Source organism: Mirounga angustirostris, unplaced genomic scaffold, assembly GCF_029215605.1.
Source record: "Mirounga angustirostris isolate CCGP_5_RB_7025 unplaced genomic scaffold, mMirAng1.0.hap1 SCAF_9, whole genome shotgun sequence".
In the NCBI taxonomy this organism is placed as follows: domain Eukaryota; kingdom Metazoa; phylum Chordata; class Mammalia; order Carnivora; family Phocidae; genus Mirounga; species Mirounga angustirostris.
The window spans coordinates 46,137,602-46,156,774 of NW_026991717.1; the positions used below are offsets into that span (position 1 = coordinate 46,137,602).

Here is a 19,173-nt window from a genome sequence, read left to right on the forward strand (position 1 = left end):
CTACCTTGATCTCGATCAGCGGGAGCCCTTTCAAACTGGCTCTTGTGGGCTTGATGTGTCCACATCAGACATTGTACTTTTGTACTTTTTGCACAGCTATGTGTTCTAGGCTTAGCTTGCATTTTCCCTGGCCCAGCTTTTGAATTGGCTATTTCTCCAAGAAGCCCTGGTCCCTTCTATTTATTTATAATACACACACACACACACACAAAGTTATAGTGTGTGTGTGTGTGTGTGTGTCCTGATACCTTTCATTCCAACAGTTAAAATGGATGCCTTTAATACCACCGATCCAGCACTTCAGGGTTCTTTCTTCTTTTCAAATTTGCTAATACTTTTCTGACAACGAGAGTCTTGTTTCACATTATTTTCCATGTGTTTATCTATTGCTCAATCTAATTTATGTGCTCAATCGAATCAGTCCTCCAGTCACCAGCTGTCTCTTCCATTCATTACCTCCCTGCTCCCCTCAACCTCCCCATGGCTCTGCCCACTGGCCCCTACTTCTGGGTGGCCCCTCAAATGCCCTTCACTGCTCTGCATCCTTAGTCTCTGGGCTCCTACAACCACATGATATAACCCCCAACCCTGCCCTGGGGGTTATATAAACTCTTATCTTAGTGATACAGTATCCACCGGCTCCCGAGGCCCCAAACCAGGATGTCATTCTTCATTCCTTCTTATCTATCTTCTGTCAAAACCCAGTGTTACTTCCTAATAGGACAGGAGTTTACCCTCTTACATCTTTTTTTTTTTTTTAAGATTTTATTTATTTATTTGAGAGAGAGAGAATGAGAGACACAGAGCACGAGAGGGAAGAGGGCAGAGGGAGAAGCAGACCCCCTGCTGAGCAGGGAGCCCGATGCGGGACTCGATCCCGGGACTCCAGGATCATGACCTGAGCTGAAGACAGTAGCTTAACCAACTGAGCCACCCAGGCGCCCTACCCTCTTACATCTTTTGCCACCAGCACTGCCGTCATGGAGGCCTTCATCCCCCTCCCCTGGATCCTGCACACCCTTCTAACCTGGCCATCTCCTTTCAGCTTGGCCTCCGTGCTCCACATCTGTTTCCCATTGATGATCGCAGTGTTTCCCAGCCATGCAGGGTGTATATGGTATTGAAGTATGCACAGAGGACGAGCCCATGTTTAGTTTTATTTCAGTGTTCCTGCTTCTATCAGAGAGTAAGTCTGTTTTGTGCTGGTATGTCTTCAAACCTCTTGCTGATCTCTTTGTTAAAGAGAGTAGGCTTGAGGCTCAAGGCCTTTGGCAGGCCAGCTAGAATTCAACTACTTCCAAAACGGTTCATGTGAGCTGTTGAGGACATTAAAATTATTTCTATAAAATACATGTACGTTTAAACAGTAATGATCCAAAAGATCACCCACCACTTCACTTTAAGTTAAAAGAACATCCCCGGGGCGCCTGGGTGGCTCAGTTGGTTAAGCGACTGCCTTCGGCTCAGGTCATGATCCTGGAGTCCCGGGATCGAGTCCCGCATCGGGCTCCCTGCTCGGCAGGGAGTCTGCTTCTCCCTCTGACCCTCCTCCCTCTCATGCTCTCTGTCTCTCATTCTCTCTCTCTCAAATAAATAAATAAAATCTTTAAAAATAATAAAATAAAATAAAATAAAATAAAATAAAATAAAATAAAATAAAATAAAAGAACATCCCCTGAGGGGCGTCTGGCTGGCTCAGTTGGTGGAGCATATGACTCTTGATCTCGGCGTTGTGAGTTTGAGCCTCACATTGGGTGTAGACATTACTTAAAAATGAAATCTTTAAAAAAAAGAAAGAAAAAGAATATCCTCTGAGCTGCCCCTCCTTTTCTCCAGTCCATCCTGCCTCCTTTCCCATCCCAGTTCATAGGGAAATAACCATTGTCCTGAATTTTAAATATCTCCTTCCCTTTTCTTTATGGTGTTAATTACATTTGCTTCTCTAACCAACCTCTTGACTGTCTTTTTGCACTGTTGAATTTGATGTAAATGGAATCCTACTATATGTGTTCCATGTATTCTTCTGCAGCTTGCTTTTTTTTTTTTTTTTTCACACAACATTAAATTTCCTGAAATTTACTGGGAGAGTGTAGCTATAATTCTTTTTTTTTACCCCCTCCTAGAATTCCACTTTTGAATATGTCACAGTTTATTTATCTATTCTGTGTTGGTAGAAATTTGGATTATTTTCACAAATAACTATTTTATTTTTAGGGTTGCCAATTTGGGGTAAACCATCGTGGTTTTCTATTTACAGCAGTCATATATATGTTCCTTTTTAAAATAAATTTAAGTAAATTGAGTCAATTTAGAGAAAAATACTAAGTCAGTAATAGATCAGTTGGTCTTTAGAAGAGAGGTAAAGGCAAAATTCATGAATATGATGCAGAAAGGACTGGAGTCTGGTCTGTATAAAATAAGAATCACTGACTGCTGCTGACCAGAGCCCGTGGTCCTTCCTCAAAACCAATACCCAAGGCACTGTCATGGACCTTTCATCCCCTCCCAGCCCCTCTCCTCCTCCCTCCAGCTCCCATTCAAGTCCTTTTCACCTGTGGTACTTCCTTTCAGTTGCACCCAGTGGGGTTTTTGTCTCCAGCTAGGACTCAGGCTTCACCCTTCACCCCTGGATCTGACTGCACATGGGCAGCCCACCTGGCTAATGTTACGTGTCTTGTTGAGACTTAAAAATAGTTGTGACTTCCTTTAAGGATCTTTTCTTAACATGCACTCCAGTCAGGGATACATGCCCCCCAGGAGTCCCTAAAACTGTATCCCCATCTACACGGTTTTCTTACAGCCTACGTGCACTCCCCTTCCCCAGCAGGCAGTGAGCTCCTTCAGGGCAGGAGCCACCTCTCCTTCCAGCCTCCAGCCCAGAGCTTGGCACGTGGTGGGGCTTAGACAATACATGTAGGGTAAACAAACGCACACACAGTTTTTGTTTGAAGTGTTTATCCTTTGTAAAGTGCAAACAAATCTAAGGCTGGTAAAGCAACATTTCAATGACATTAACTTGATCAGTTATAAGGGAACAATAGTTACTGTGGTAAGAACTGTTAGAGAGGGGCGCTCAGTCAGGGTGTCCTACTCTTGGTTTCAGCTCAGGTCATGATCTCAGGGTGCTGGGATCGAGCCCCACATCGGGCTCCACGCTCAGCACAGAGTCTGCTTGAGTTTCTCTCCCCCGGCCCCTCTCCTAGCTATGCTCACATGCATGTGTGCTCGCTCTCAATCTTGCTTTCTCAAATAAATAAATAAATCTTAAAAAAAAAGTTACAGATTATTTTGAGACTAGGAAGGGGGAAATGGGAGTAGATTGGTGAATCTTTGAGCAGTAGAAAAGATTGACTCTCCTTATTCTGTGGGAAATCTGCCTGAAAAATATGATGGAAATGTTTTTACATTTGCTAGAGGAAGTTGAAGTGAATTGAAAACACTATTGATTTTTAAGTGAGGAATAACTTTCAGACTTATAAAAGCAATTATGGTCCTTGGATCCAATTATTAATATACCATTGTAAATAGCTTCTTCCCCCAGAACATTCTTTCCATTTCTTTGAAATTTTAGCATATGTTTCCATTTCTATAGCTAACGCACACAGAACATTATTTCTTACTTGAATTGATACTTCCTGTGAAGTCTCTGTAGACTGTTTTAAATTTGCTTGGCTCATTCCCAGCCAGTTATATAAGAACTACGGGGTTAAAAAATCTTATTTCTAGGGGCACCTGGGGGGCTCAGGCGTTAAGCATCTGCCTTCGGCTCAGGTCATGATCCCAGGGTCCTGGGATCGAGCCCTGCATCGGGCTCCCTGCTCAGCGGGAAGCCTGCTTCTCCCTCTCCCACTTCCCCTGCTTGTGTTCCCTCTCTTGCTGTGTCTCTCTCTGTCAAATAAATAAATAAAATCTTTAAAAAAAAAAAAAATCTTATTTCTAGGGCCTGTCCTTGGAGACTGGGACTGGAAGCAGGTCAGAAGAGGAGCCCAAACATGAGCATTTTACTTTGAGGGTTCTGGTAGGCTGCTGGGTTTAGGGACCAATGCGGCATTTTTCTAATTTAAAGCACATACACTTCTAGCGTATTTTTTTGTCCACGTTAGAAGTCAAGTGAAGGCAATTGAATTAAGACAGACTGCCTGTAACATAAGCAAAGCAAATTCCCTAACTGCTGTGAGATGCAAAGAAAATAATTTTAGGCATGCTGTATAATGTCTGATACCTTCACATTCTTTTAACTTGCGTTTTAGTCCAGAGGAAGAAATAATATTTTGCCATCCCAAAAGGACCAGTATAGTTATGGTTGTATATACTGTAAGCTTCAGATAATTGTGTAACATTCCATTATTGTACCATATTCTGAGCAAATTACCAGCCTCTGATCAATAGAACTTTAAGTGTTTGTAAATGGAAACCAAGAAATGGAACTTCCAGTCAATGTTCAGCCAGAACTAATTATTTTAAAGCTTCTGAAAAATACCACAATTACTAGAATGTCGATGTTCTATTATTGGACCTGGCATACTTATTTTAATACATGAAATGAATTATGTTCCATTATTCTTCTGTTCTTTTGCTTGCAACCAAAGAGATAAAATAGTTCATGTCTGATCACACTATTAACTGAAGACATAGTGGGAGAATCATGTTTCATATATAATTTTATCTGATTTATTTCACTCAGTTGATTACTTCCTATGCTTTTTCCCCTAAGTTTACAATCTTCCTGTCAGTTGTAATTTCTGTATAATATTCCATCCTTCTGATATCCCATAAAATGTTCATTTTATTTCATAATTCCAATAGGATTTGTTGCTTCTCCTTTTCTCTCTCTCTCTCTCTCTCTCTCTCTCTCACACACACACACACACACACACACAGCTTGCTCCAAGGAATTCTGAACATGAAAATATGTTTACTCATCCTGATAAAGGAAGTTGAAGAATAAAGAAATTGATCAGTGTTGATTATCACTGTGGTGTGTGGTTCCACTTTTTCTAGAAATGCTGTCTTTAAAAATCTGAAATATAGGGCGCCTGGGTGGCTCAGTCGTTAAGCATCTGCCTTCGGCTCAGGTCATGATCCCAGGGTCCTGGGATCCAGCCCCGCGTCCGGCTCCTGGCTCGGCGGGGAGCCTGCTTCTCCCTCTCCCACTCCCCCTGCTTGTGTTCCTGCTGTGTCTCTGTCAAATAAATAAATAAAATCTTTAAAAAAAAAATCTGAAATATATAAGTAATTACCTATCTCAAAAATTTAAACAATTAAGAGAAATCACATCCAAAGAAAAAAACCCTTCAATAAGTCAGAAATATTTCTTTTTTTAAAAGATTTATTTATTTATGGGGAAGAGAGAGTGTGCGCATGCGAGCACAGGTGGAGGGGCAGAGGGAGAGAATCTCAAGGAGACTTCACTATGAGCGTGGAGCCCAATGTGGGGCTCGATCTCACCACCCCAAGATCATGCTCTGACCCAAAATCAAGAATCAGACACTCAGCTGACTGAGCCACCCAGGCGCCCCAAGTCAGAAATAGTTCTTTTTCTTTGTTCCATTTCTATTCTTGTCCATACATTATTTTTACTTAGTTGTGATCACATTATAGATACATTGTCTTCTGCTTAAGTTGCCATTAACCTTAGCTGTAGTCTCTATGTATATTGCCACATTGTTTTCTAGTTATTTTAAATGTCTGTGTGATTATTGGATTGGGTGGTTGTACCTTTGCCCTTTGGGATTTTACAATATTCTTGACTGTTCACATTATTTACAACATTATAAAATGGAGTTTCACTTGTTGACAAAACCTGTGCTCCATATGAGCAAGAGTACATGTTTTGACCCTGGATCTTGCACATAAATCACTTGATTACAGGGACCATTTAAATAGAGCATTTCCTCATGGAGCTGAAATATTTGCTATACCTCCTTGGGCCTACGAGTAAGCACATCCTCTATAAACAGTGTGCCATTTCATCCACACTTGCTGGTTTTCTTCTTGCCACCACATCTTATGGAACTTCAGTTTGCTTTCCCTAGTCTCATGACCTGGAAGCCGGGAGCTCCGAGTACTGGGATGGTGAATGAGTCACATTGGTGGATTCAGAGCCCCTCAAAGAGTATTGTTCCCTTCTTCCCTCTAATCTCTCTAATTAAATGTGTTATGTCAGGGAAATTCACCAGGTTCTGAGATTTGCTCTGATGGTTACCTTAATCCTTTTTGTGTTTGTTTTGTTTCAAAACATCAAATTATTTCCAAATTTATTTGTTTCCTTTTGATGCTAAGGGGTCACCTGGCTTTGGATGTACCCTGAGCAGACATTTCCTCTTTTCTTGAGTAACTGAGCCATTGATAACACAAAGGCAACCAATAGAGAGATGAGAAATCTGACTGACTTGAGCATGTTGTAAGTTGAGGTCATCATCAATTCGAGGGGATTTTGAAGGAAGAACGGGTATTTTGAAGAGCAGTCTATACACTCTTAACAAAAGGGTTTCCCCAAATGCAGTGAGGCCACCAAAACGGAAGGTAGTCTTTGTTATGCAGGATGTGATTAATATTGCCTCATCATTTAATTTTAGAACTTCTAAAATGAAGTTGCTTGAACCAGTTCAGGGCACATGGTTTGAAACCTGAGAGTGCCTCCGGTTTCCTTTTTTTTTTTTTTTTTTTTAATTACAGAAGTAATGTATGCGTTACTAAAAGTTTGGGAAATAATAAACTGAAAGGAGTCTTCCATGGTATCTTTCACTTTACTAGAACCTCTACCAATATTTTGTGGTAGTTCTAGTCTTTTTTTTTTTCAGTGGTTTTTTTTTTCTTACATTTTGTAATCATGTTTTCATATATAATTTTATCTGATTTATTTCACTCAATTGATTACTTCCTATGCTTTTCCCCCTAAGTTTACAATCTTCCTGTCAGTTGTAATTTCTGTATAATATTCCATCCTTCTGATATCCCATAATGTTCCTTATCATGTTCTCCATTATTGGGCATTTAGAATGCCTAATTGTCTATTCTGGACATGATCGTTATCAAGACCTTTGTCCACAAACCATGTTGATGTTGCTCATACAAGTCAGGGAGGTGACCTCATCCTGGCACGGACTTGCTTTTCTCAACCAATGCTGTGCCTTTATTACTGAATACCTTTATGATTGCTTTCTTTTTTTGTTATTGTTTGTTTGTTTGTTTGTTTGTTTGTTTGTTTGTTTTGTCAGGGGGAGGGAACCAGTTGTAATCCACTTCATGGGTGGGTATTTTTGTCTTTCTTTCCTCAGTGGTGAAAGTGGTGCTGGAAAGACAGTGGCTGCCAAATACATCATGAGTTATGTCTCTAGAATATCTGGAGGAGGTCCCAAAGTCCAGGTGAGTTAGTGACATGACCCATTTTGAGGCCCTGTATTAAGTGAAGTGTAAAAGTCTCCATTTGCTGTTTAAAAAAAGAATTTTTTTTCCACAGAAAAGACATAGAACCAACCAACTTCTATAACCAAGAAGCTTGAAATCTCCAAAGAAATAGCATGAGATGGAGATATCCAATATAGAATGAGCTCTTAAATATCTAGCAAAGGCCAAAAAATCCCAAAAGGGAATAAATGAAGGACAACTCATAAAACATGAAACATGCCCACCCTCATGATAATAGGTGCAAATTGAAACCTCACCAAAGAACTATTTCTTAACTGTCAGAATGGCAAAAATTTTGTAGTGTTTTAAACACTTTGTTGGTAAAAATATAGGAACATAGTTCCTCTCGTACATTATGGGTAGGAGCATGAACTAGTATACTTTTATGGAGGGTATTTCAGCAAAATCTGTCAACTCTATGTGAATACACCTGCTGATTCATCACTTCTGCTTAAGAGAATGTATCCTTTAGATGTGCTGAAATGTATGCAAAATGATACAGTTATTTGATGTGGCATTTTTTCGTAATGTAAAAGACTCGAAACAATTTGAAGGTTCATCAGTCAGAGACTGGTGAAATAATTTATGGTTCATAATAGAATAGAATATTAGATAGCTGTAAAAATGAAACTTCATGTACTGATAGGTAATGATCTCCAAGATAATGATGAGTTACAAAAAGCAAGGTTCACAACATTGTGTAAAATGTGTTGCCATTTGAGGAGAATAAGAGAACGTATACCTATATTTGTTTGGATAAGTATAACATACCTCTGGAAGGATAGATAAGAAACTGATAATGGGTTCTTCAGGGAGGGAAACTGGGAGACCGAGAGAAAGGCACATTCTCCCCTATATCCTTTTGAAACTTTTAAATTTTGAACTACGTGACTGCATTTCCAAAAATCTTAAAATAGAGTGGGGGAGGGGGCAGGGGAGAGAAAGGTAGAAGGAAAAGTTAGAGGGTAACATTAGGAAAGCAGGAACATCCAGAAAAATGAGGACAAAGGAAAGGAATACAATATGGGCCGAGAGGCAGCACGTTCGAGGGTGGAGCATGGAGAACGGTAGATACTGCTTCATCTGTCTTTAGTTTGACCCATCGTGGTAGCCGCCGCATCGGTGTCAGCAGGAATGGGTGAAGCCCCCCCCGCCCCCCGAAGAGCAATGGCTGATGGCGGAGGTGGGCCAGGGTCCACAGGGGGTTGCCCAGAGACATAGGGCTTATCACTGGCACAGACCACTGGGAACAGTTTCTTACTGGTACTCATGCTCCCAGGTAGATTTCACCATAAAGATTAATTTTTTAATCTGAATCACTGGATAAGTGCAGTCATCTGTAGACTTTCAAAAGGTACATCAAAATTCTCTTCACTGTGGTTCTGTCTGCTAATTAAATGGCGCTCCGTCACGTTGTGTCCTTCTGGGTCCGAAAGCTTCAGGCAGCATCCAAGATTCCTTTCGCAGAGTAAAAGAGTCTTCGAGTGCCCTCTTTCATTGAATGAAAGGAAGATCTAGAGTAGCACCGGCCAGTGGAAAGATGGCACAAGTCACACACATAATTTAACATTTTCAAGTGGCTACATCTTTAAAAAGGTGAAAAGAATCATGTGAAATTAATTTTAAAAATATATTTTACTTAATTCAACATATCCCAAACATGATCATTTCAGCATATAATCAATGTCAAGAAACTAACAAGACACTCTGCATTCTTTTTTATATTAAATCTTTGAAATCTGGTGTGTAATCTACACTTAACAGCACATCTCAATTGGGACTAGCCTCCTTGCAACTCAATGCAACACATAGCTCATGGCTTCAGCATTGGACAGTGAGTGTGATTCAAGAACTTAGGTTGGTGTGGTGCTACTTGATTGTCTCTGTTCATGTGATCACACCCTATCCCTAGAAGGCTGACATGAAGACAAACTCAGGATGCTGTTTTATGGGTGGGCTGCACCTTTACCTTTATTTGTTCTTTGTCTTTTCCCCAAATGCTGACCACATGCCCCAAAATTCTGTTGGACATCTTGATGGTTGATGGATGGATGATGGATACATGCATAAGGATTCTTAGCTTAAAAGTCAATAATTAAAGAAGGGAAGAGACAAAGAAGAGCCTTTCTTTTGTTCTACCCCTTATGAGAAGCTGAGTGTTGATAAAGGGTATCAAATAACAGATATAAAGGATTGATTGATGAAGAGCCACAAAGTCAAAATTAATTTTACAAAGAAGGCATCATTTGTATAAATCCATGAGTTTTTAAAGGAGAGTAGGCAGCTTGGAAGATGTTTCTAAGCTTTGAACTTGACCCCATGGAGGGACCACCCAGAATTTGCCTTTGGTGCCATTGCTAACAACATACCCCAGTTAGTGAAATTCCCATTCTTGTTCCTCTTCTGACTGTTCAGGAGAATGCCGAAGGAACAACTTCGGCTGTTACATAGTTAATTAGTAGTTAGTGCGTTAATCTAGTCCTGTTGGCTACAGACCACGACCTAGTGGCCAGACTGCAGACGTTATTGTTGACTTTTCTCTTCCTGTTTTCCTATGAGGACAATGATACAGAGCTCTTGGCTTGAAATTAGTCAGTAGCTAAAGAGCACAAACCAGAGACTTGTTATCTCTGGAACATGTTTAACCATAGCATGTGAATAATTAGAACTACGAGGAATGACTCACTTGTTGAAAGACCTCTCCAACATCAACTCCTATCTGTTGAGCTGTCTTGCCCATAGAGTGTTTTGCACACTTTTCAGTCTGGCACAGAAGTGGGGTGTTTGAAAACCAAATCCTCCCTCTCTAGGAGGCCAGGAATTGTTCCATACAATCCAGTGTTGGCCCTTGCTACTCCAAACATGGCTCCACACTGGCAAAAGCAGTAGAACCAGGGAGCTGGTTAGCAGTGCGGACTCTCGGGCCCCACCTCAGACCAATGAATCTGCATCTGCATTTGAACAAGATCCCTTGGGGATTCATGAGCACGAAGGTTTGGGACGCACAGGCACCAAGTCAAGGGAGCAGGAAGACACGAACACACAAGCGGGTTTAGGTCTGTTGCGAGAAAAGCATAGATCTTCCAGAAACCCCAGGAACATGTAGTAGAGACTTGAGACCTCATCTTAACTGCCTTCAGAAACCGGGTCCTTAGGGAGAGTGTGGCTTCCCGTTGCGTGGTTGGTGCTTGCACCTTCCTAACCTCTGGCCTGTCTGCCGTGACAGCACGTCAAGGACATTATCCTGCAGTCCAACCCGCTCCTGGAGGCCTTCGGGAACGCCAAGACCGTCCGGAACAACAACTCCAGCCGATTTGTGAGTCTCTTCCCTGTTTCAGAAAATGTCACCCGATGGGTGATGCTGATAGCCCTGATTTACATCTGCTATCCCCGAGGAAATGGGAGCTTTTCACATGCCATCAGGAGGCTGCCCTTTCAATCTCTTCTTCATTTTCTATAGCTGTGTGCTGTCAGGATATCCATTTGCCCTTTCACTGAAATTATTTTTGAGCCTCGGGATAGAAGATAATTTTTTTTTTTTTTTAAGATTTTATTTATTTATTTGAGAGAGAGAGCACAAGAGGGGGGAGCGGGAGAGGGAGAAGCAGACTCCCCGCCGAGCAGGGAGCCCGATGCGGGACTCGATCCAGGGACTCCAGGACCATGACCTGAGCCGAAGGCAGTCGCTTAACCAACTGAGCCACCCAGGCGCCCTAGAAGATAATTTTTGAAAACAGTTCTCAACCCAAGTTGCCTCACTAGGGAAAATAAAAATTGATAGAAGTGTCAGCTTTGGTCCTGGAAGGGTTTGCCTTGTACCCTGGCGGAAAGACCTTCTTTCCCAGGCAAATAAACGAGTTGACTAGATTTGCAGGTCTTCTTGCCTTGCTTTTGGTTCCTGGAACCTGGGCCGTGGACACGGAAGGTAGCGGACACTTCGATCCTGTATCTTGGAGAGAACTGTCCTCCTCTCTGTCATCCAGAGTGAGCCAGTTGTCTACCCACCCCTCAGAGCTCTGTGTATTTGTTTTAGACATATTCATGTAACATAATCACATCCAAAAGCAACTGGATGCAGCCCGTCAGATGGCCTCCCAACTGGTCCACTCAACCCAAGGCAATGAAAGTGTCAGCCCAATGCATTGTCATGAATGCCCACTTAGACATTTTTCTGCCTGAGTATCTCCTCGGAGGGTGAATTAGAAAGCTGGCGAGGATGCATAGGAATATATCCCCCTTGACAAAAAGCCACATTTACAAAGAAATGAGTATTTGGCCAGTAGCTTTGATTTATGTAGATTTTATATCTTATCTCAACCCTAGATTATGTCTGGCAGTAAAACATTCAAGGAGCCATCTGTGAGGCTGATTCTGGACCATTTTAAAATAAATAGTGGGAATTTTGGAGAAAAACAATTTCTTTTTCAGCCTTCTATTTTGGAAGGAAGCTTCTATTTCCAAGAGAATTCTTACTAAGGTCTCATGCAGTGACTGTTAGATTCCCTGGTGAGTTATATCTCTCCTTATTGCCCTCACTTTCCTTGCTGTTCAGTACTATTCAAACTATTCATTTGTTCACCATTCCTATTTTTCTGCTTAATGCCTGGGTTGTGTTATCTTGAAGAAGTTTCTAGGTAATGAAATACAAAAGAAAATGTGAATGAATTTTCCACTTGACCTTTTTTTCCTAATTCTCTGTCTCAGTCATATAAAATGTCTCAGTCATATAAAAATGCACTTGACCGGGGCGCCTGGGTGGCTCAGATGGTTAAGTGTCTGCCTTCAGCTCAGGTCATGATCTCAGGGTCCTGGGATCGAGCCCCGTGAGCCTGCTTCTCCCTCTTCCTCTGCTGCTCCCCCTGCTTGTGCTCTCTCGCTCTGTCAAATAAATAAATAAAATCTTTAAAAAAAAAAATGCACTTGACCAAATTTAACTCTCTACCTACCCATCCCCCCTTTGCCTTCCTTAGAGAGCGAAAGAATAATTAAATCGGTATTTTGATGTTTCCAATATAAATTATTCTTTATTCTTGGACAAGGAGGATACATCAGTCATTTCTTGTAACAAAACAAAAATAGCCAGCATTTATTATTTTTCCGATTATAAAATTTCATGTAACCCTGATGGAAAGATGAGAAAGAGTGTGAGCGCATGCACACCCACATACCCATCCCCCCACACACACAGTAATGTCTGATGGCGCATCCAAAGATGTTTCCATTAATAATGAGAGAAATGTAAATTAAAACTATATATCATTTTCTGTCTCTCAGATGAGCAAACATTAAGGAGATTTATAACACCAGAGAAGAAACACTATTGGTTGAAGCCTGACACATTCCCCTAGGAGAGCAATTTGGCATTTTTTATCAACATTTAAAATGCTCAGGGGCACCTGGGTGGCTCAGTCAGTTAAGCGCCTGACTCCTGAGCTCGGCTCAGGTCTCGATCTCAGGGTTGCGGGTTCAAGCCTTGTGTTGGGCTCCAGCGTGGAGCCTATTTAAAAAAAAAATTTTTAATGTCCATTTTCTTTGACCCAAGAATACTTTTAAGGTGTCATATCTAAATTTCCTGTTAATAATGACTTATTTAAAAAGATATCCATAATATATTGTTAAATTAAAAAAAATAGGTTATAGAACAATATTTATGATATTTATAATATAATATGGTCTCATTTTTATTTTAAAAGGTACGTTATATAAAACTTAACTAAGGTGTCTGTAAATCAAAGTTTGACTATATTGTTAACAAGTGATTATTTAGTAGGAGGGAGTAGAAGGGGCATCAGGGTGGAAATATAGGTAATTTCTCTTTTTAAAATGGACATGCAGGGGCGCCTGGCTGGCTCGGTCCATAGAGCATGCAACTCTTGATCTTGGGGTTATGAGTTCGAGCCCCACACTGGGTGTAGAGATTACATAAAAAAAAAAATCTCTTAAAAAACTGGACATGCAGTATGAATCATAAAAACTCACATAGTTCCACTTACACCAATCTTTTCAAGTTTTAAGAAATATATTATGAAATATTTCAAACACTATTTAAAAATAATACAATGAACACCAGTGTTCCAGGTACCTAGCTTAAGAAATAAAACATTACCAAGAATCAACATTTCTTTCCGTTTAATTATGAAAACACAACATCCTTTCTTCATACAAGTTCCTCTTTTCCCCCAGGCTGCTCTACAACAAAACTAAACTTTTGGTCTCTTGTTAGGAGTTTTAACTTTTATGGAACAAATTTGAATTGTTTGGAACAGTGGTTCTCCACCTTGGCCACATATAAAAATCACCCAGGCTCTTTAGAACTGCTCAGGTTTGGGTACCAGTCCCTAAAGATAGATTTACTTCTCTGGGGGCACCCGGGTGGACAGTCTTGGTTAAGCGTCTGCCTTCAACTCAGGTCATGATCCCAGGGTCCTGGGATCGAGTCCCAAGCCCTGCATCGGGCTCCCTGCTCAGCGGGGCGTCTGCTCCATCTGTTATTGCCTTTGGTCCGAGCAAGGCCCTCTTAAAGGGCTCCCACCAGTGTCGTTCTCTCTGCTCTGCTCTGCTCTGCTCATGCTTTTTCTCTCTCACACTCTCTGTCTCAAATAAATAAATAAAATCTTTAAAAAAAAGGGGGGGGGGGCGCCTGGGTGGCTCAGATGGTTAAATGTCTGCCTTCGGCTCAGGTCCTGATCCCAGGATCCTGGGATCAAGCCTCACATCGGGCTCCCTGCTTGGCGGGGAACCTGCTTCTCCCTCTCCCTCAACAGTTCCCCCTGCTTGTGCTCGCTCGCTCTGTCAAATAAATAAATAAAATCTTTAAAAAAAAAAAAAAAAAGGCTCCCCAGGTCTTTGCAACAGGGCAGCCAAGGTTTCGAAACCATTCTGGAAGGGCTTGAGAGTTTGTCATTTACTACATCTGCCATTCCTGGATTTTTTTTTTTTTTTTAAAGATTTTATTTATTTATTTGAGAGAGAGAAAATGAGAGACAGCACGAGAGGGAGTAGAGTCAGGGGGAGAAACAGACTCCCCGCTAAGCAGGGAGCCTGATGTGGGACTTGATCCTGGGACTCCAGGATCATGACCTGAGCCGAAGGCAGTCGTTTAACCAACTGAGCCACCCAGGAGCCCCTGCCATTCCTGGATTTGATGTCCTGTTTGGTTTCATTCCCATCCCCAGATTGTTGGGGAATGGTTAGGGGGTACACATGGACAGACACTGATTTATTCCCTCCAAAACGTGCCAAAAGGAAAAGATGGTGAAGGAATAGTCATCTTAGTAGGAAGCATGGGGAATCTTGTTCAGCAACCATTTCTCAGGAAGCACTGCAATTTGGGATAACATGGTTTGTGGTCCTTCTCTCTGTCTGGTGCTTCTAGGTGTTTTGGGGTTTATTTGGGGGAAGGGGGAAGAGTCATCAGAATGAGACACATAGACAATTAGAGGGTGGCCTTCTTTTGTAGCCTTTCTTATACTTGGAATCTGCAGTTGACTTAGCAGGAGGAACACAGCAGGTAGTGGGTGCTGTAGGCAGCAGGAAAAACACGAAATGGGCTTTTCTTGTCCTTAATGAGTTTATGGTTCTAGTCCCAGACTTGCGGCCTGGCAGGAGCCAGCCCTGAAATGGGTGGATTTCATCAGTGTACACATTTTAAAAATATTTAATATTTTAAAATATTAAAATTTAAAAATGTGAAATGCAGTTAGGCTGGGCATGCTCCACCAGTTTGAACCCAGGCTGTCACTCCCTAACACCCACATTCTCATCTTTTCCTTCGTCTACATTTACACTCCTGGCCCTTTCCGAGGACAGGAGAGCAACCAGACTCTAGTGAGAAAATGTCATTTCCTTAACAATCTAGACACCTTTCCAGCTAAATCCCAAGGCTTTATTCTCCTTTGTTCCTTCTGAGCAGTAATTTAAAAGGAAATAATTAACTACGACAGTAACAAAACTCTCCACACCCACAACTAGCTGGAAAGAACATTGTTTATAATCAAGTGTTTTTACTTTATGTAAGAACGCTAGATGATCCAGAGGTAAAAGGGGTGCCTGTTGCTCAAAGCCATGAAAATACGTCTGGCAGAGGGAACATTTTTTCTCCCTGAAAGAGGCTGATGGAGTTCGTTCTTGCTAGATCAAGGGAACCTTGAGATTTTCTGTCCCATTCTTTACAGCTTCCGGCTTAGCAGGCAAGCACCCACTGGGGGGAAATGGGCAAGGAATACAGCATATCCTTATTTAGTCGGGCTGGAAAGATAGATTCTGTCTCTCAATTCAGAATCGTGTGACTGGACAAAAGCCCTGGTTATTGTCTGATAGGAAGAAGTGAGGAAGTCTTGATCAGAACTGGGAATAATTCAGAATGTACCTTTCATTAATGAATTTCCTTGAATTATATGCTGTATTCAAAGCCTGTTTGGAACATCACGTTTCTGTTCACCAACCATTGAAGGAAATCCCTAACTTTCTTGCAGGGAAAATACTTTGAAATCCAGTTCAGTCCAGGTGGGGAACCAGATGGTGGAAAGATCTCCAACTTCCTTCTGGAAAAATCCAGGGTGGTGATGAGGAACCCCGGAGAGCGGAGTTTTCACATATTTTACCAGGTTTTCCTTTATATTTTTTTCTTTCCTATTTCCTTATTCCTTCTCCACATTAAAAAAAAAATTGGGGGGGGCACCTGGGTGGCTCAGTTGGTTGGGCGACTGCCTTTGGCTCAGTTAATGATCCTGGAGTCCCTGGATCGAGTCCCGCATCGGGCTCCCTGCTTGGTGGGGAGTCTGCTTCTCCCTCTGACCCTCCCCCTCTCTCATGGGCTCTCTCTCTCTCATTCTCCCTCTCTCAAATAAATAAATAAAATCTTTAAAAAAAAAATTTTTTTTTTCCCCTCAGCTCTCAGGTTTAGGCAATCTAGTCTGCCAAGCCAAGGAATATTTATTACTATAGTATGTATAAGTCAATGTGCAAAAAATTGTGAGGATGTCCCTACCTGCGAGGAGAGTACGTAATCAAGAAGTGTTAGTATAACTTCAGAACAAAACTAGGAGTGCTTGATTCTTTGCCAGGCAGGAGTCCACGTGGGGAGGTGTGGCTGGGAGGGTGAGGAGAGGTACGGAGGGCGCGCAGGGGAACGAGGTGGGGAGGCTGCTCTGGCAAGTCAGGTGGACCGGCTGGCAGGGGTGGAAGTCTCCTGAAGGGGAGCTCAGAGGAAAGGCTAGAGGTGGGCTAAGGATCTTTAATCCCCGGTCAGGAAGGTCTGACCTGGCCATGCGGAAGCCATGGAGAGTGCGGCCAGAGCACTGTGCAGGTTGCTCTTAGATTATGTCCCAAGGCTTCGAGTATCCTTGGATTCGCCTACGTTTTAAAATCTTTTTAAGTACTTAAGAAATCTAATGATACCAAAACAATTTCTTTATGTATGAGTTTATGTATTAGCATTTCATGTATCAGGGGTACACGTCAGATTTTCTTTGAAGAAAGGCCTACAGTTGTTTTTTGTGTTAATATTGTTATGGTTTGAAGATCATTGGATTAGAAGGAAATTAAAAGCTGTGTCGGGAGCTCATACAGTCTTTTCAGTTAGATAGCTATCTCAGATGATGGCAAATCATTCGTGCAGGTGGCTAGCTAGCGCGTGATGAGGAAGTTTATTCTGGGGCTTGGAGAAGTTCAGAGTCAAGGAAAAGCTTACGGCCAAGAGCAGCATGTGTCTGCTGGCAGAAGAGGGTTGAGAAGGGGGGAGCGGTTTGAAGATGCAAATGAGAGGCTGTGTGATGCGGATGGGGAGGAAACACAGAAGGGGGAAAATAGGAAGAGGGTGGCACAAAGAATTTTTTTTAAAAAGATTATTTATGTATTTATTTATTTGACAGAGAGATAGCCAGAGCACAAACACAAGCAGGGGGAGTGGGAGAGGGAGAAGCAGGCTTCCCGCCGAGCAGGGAGCCCGATGTGGGGCTCGATCCCAGGTCCCTGGGATCGTGACCTGAGCCGAAGGCAGACGCTTAACGACTGAGCCACCCAGGCGCCCCAGCACAAAGATATTTTGAAGAGGCAGAAGAAAGCTAAGGGCCCCCGATGTCATGGGTGACCTAGAACTTCTCTGTAATGGAGATGACGTTCCCTCTTTGCGGGGCGTGGAGCTGAGATGACGTGAGGAACTTGACCGAGATGGAGAAGTGTGGCTAGGCCCTCTCTTTCCCTAAATCCCTCCGGGCTGGAGCAGGCAGAGCCAGCTCGCAAGGGCTGTGTGCATCCCTTCCAAGCAGTTTTTCCTTCGGGGCTATTTTCTTGGTAGTCTGAAATCAGTCGTGGTAGGAGTATTTACACCACGACAGTCAGCAAACACTACAAATCCATTTTTCTCCCCGTGAGTTGATGGTTGAATATCTTTCTAGCACACCACTGGTGGGAGCCCTTTAAGAGGGCCTTGCTCGGACCCAAGGCAAACATCAGAGCGGGCACAGAAAGCCGCGGGACAGTCCACTGGGGAGGAGGTTTCAGAATGCCGGAGCGCGGGACCTGGGGCTGCTGTTCCACAGGCATCCGTGGGGAGAAGCGCGAGGGGCAGCTGCACGTCCTAAAGCCCTAAGCACGTTGAGCAGAACGAAGTAATATAACCTGGCTTGTTTTCCACTCCTCTGAGGGCTCTCACCCACACAGCACTGCAGTTCTCCTCATTGGACGAGGGGAAAGTCTCAGCTCGTGTAGGTCTTACCAGAGGTCAGAACTCGAGTTTGCAGAGATGATCCGGGGCTACCACCCGCAGAGCAGCTATCCTGAAGCCCATATTTTGGAGACGAGGAGCACCCATCATTTCAGAAGGCAGGGTCAGAACGTGCTCCTCACCTGGGCCCCGGCGTGGGGCCTCAGCTTGGTGGGCACACCACACCCCGCTTCCTTTTGTCCAGCTCATCGAGGGCGCCTCTGCAGAGCAGAAGCACAGCCTCGGCATCACCAGCATGGACTATTACTACTACCTGAGCCTCTCTGGGTCCTACAAGGTGGACGACATCGACGACAGGCGGGAGTTTCAGGAAACACTGGTAAGTGCTGGCTCAGGGCCAGGCAGGGGGGGCTCTGCGGTGCCGAAAGGGCAGGGAGGGTTAAGAGCGAAGAGCCGTGGGAAATTTCCACCTCATTCTGCTGCAAGCTCTCCATTTCCTTTAACCTGTGTGTAAGCACTCTTCAAGAGCCGTGCGCCCAGCTGCCTGAGGACCATCGAATGAGTTGAAAAGGGTAAAGAAGTGAATGCCTCATCCCCCACCCCCACCCCGCAGGGTCTCTGATTAACAGGTGAACACTGTTGTAGGTAATACATTTACCATCCCGGTTTGCCTAGAGCTTATGCAACTCCTGAGCTGTTTCCTCAGAAAGGTGAAGCGAAGACCGCCCTTCTCATCTTTTCCAACACCTCCAAGTGCATTCCCTTTACCTCCACACTGAACGGGCAGAGGGCAGCCCTCGCCTCCATGCCCTTCCCGCAGTGTGCATGTTATGGGACCAAGTGTCAACCCCGGAACATTATTGAGGGGTCACATCTTCAGGGAAACAACTCAGTAAGTCAATTTAGAACTTTCTTGGACTGTTCACCCATTTAGCCTCAAAGAACTGCATCACCCTCTGCCTTTTGAGTCAGCTTCCTGCCAGGCCCAACCCTCAGCCCAGACCCAGAAGCGAGGCGGGGACCCTGACAGGGCAAGCGGGGGTGCGGTTTGAGGGGAGCTGGCCTGCTTGGTGGGGGGGCAGGCTGCTCAGGCAGAC

General features: G+C 43.2%; 1 protein-coding gene across 1 annotated transcript in view; it reads left to right on the forward strand.

Moving 5' to 3' along the window:
• The window catches only part of MYO1E (myosin IE), a 194,779-nt gene that overhangs the window by 107,450 nt on the left and 68,156 nt on the right, over positions 1-19,173 (forward strand). The window contains exons 5-8 of the mRNA XM_064570382.1: positions 7,281-7,368; positions 10,637-10,726; positions 15,885-16,016; positions 18,321-18,455. Coding sequence (XP_064426452.1) covers positions 7,281-7,368; positions 10,637-10,726; positions 15,885-16,016; positions 18,321-18,455 — 445 coding nt within the window. The remainder of the gene's footprint in view (positions 1-7,280; positions 7,369-10,636; positions 10,727-15,884; positions 16,017-18,320; positions 18,456-19,173) is intronic.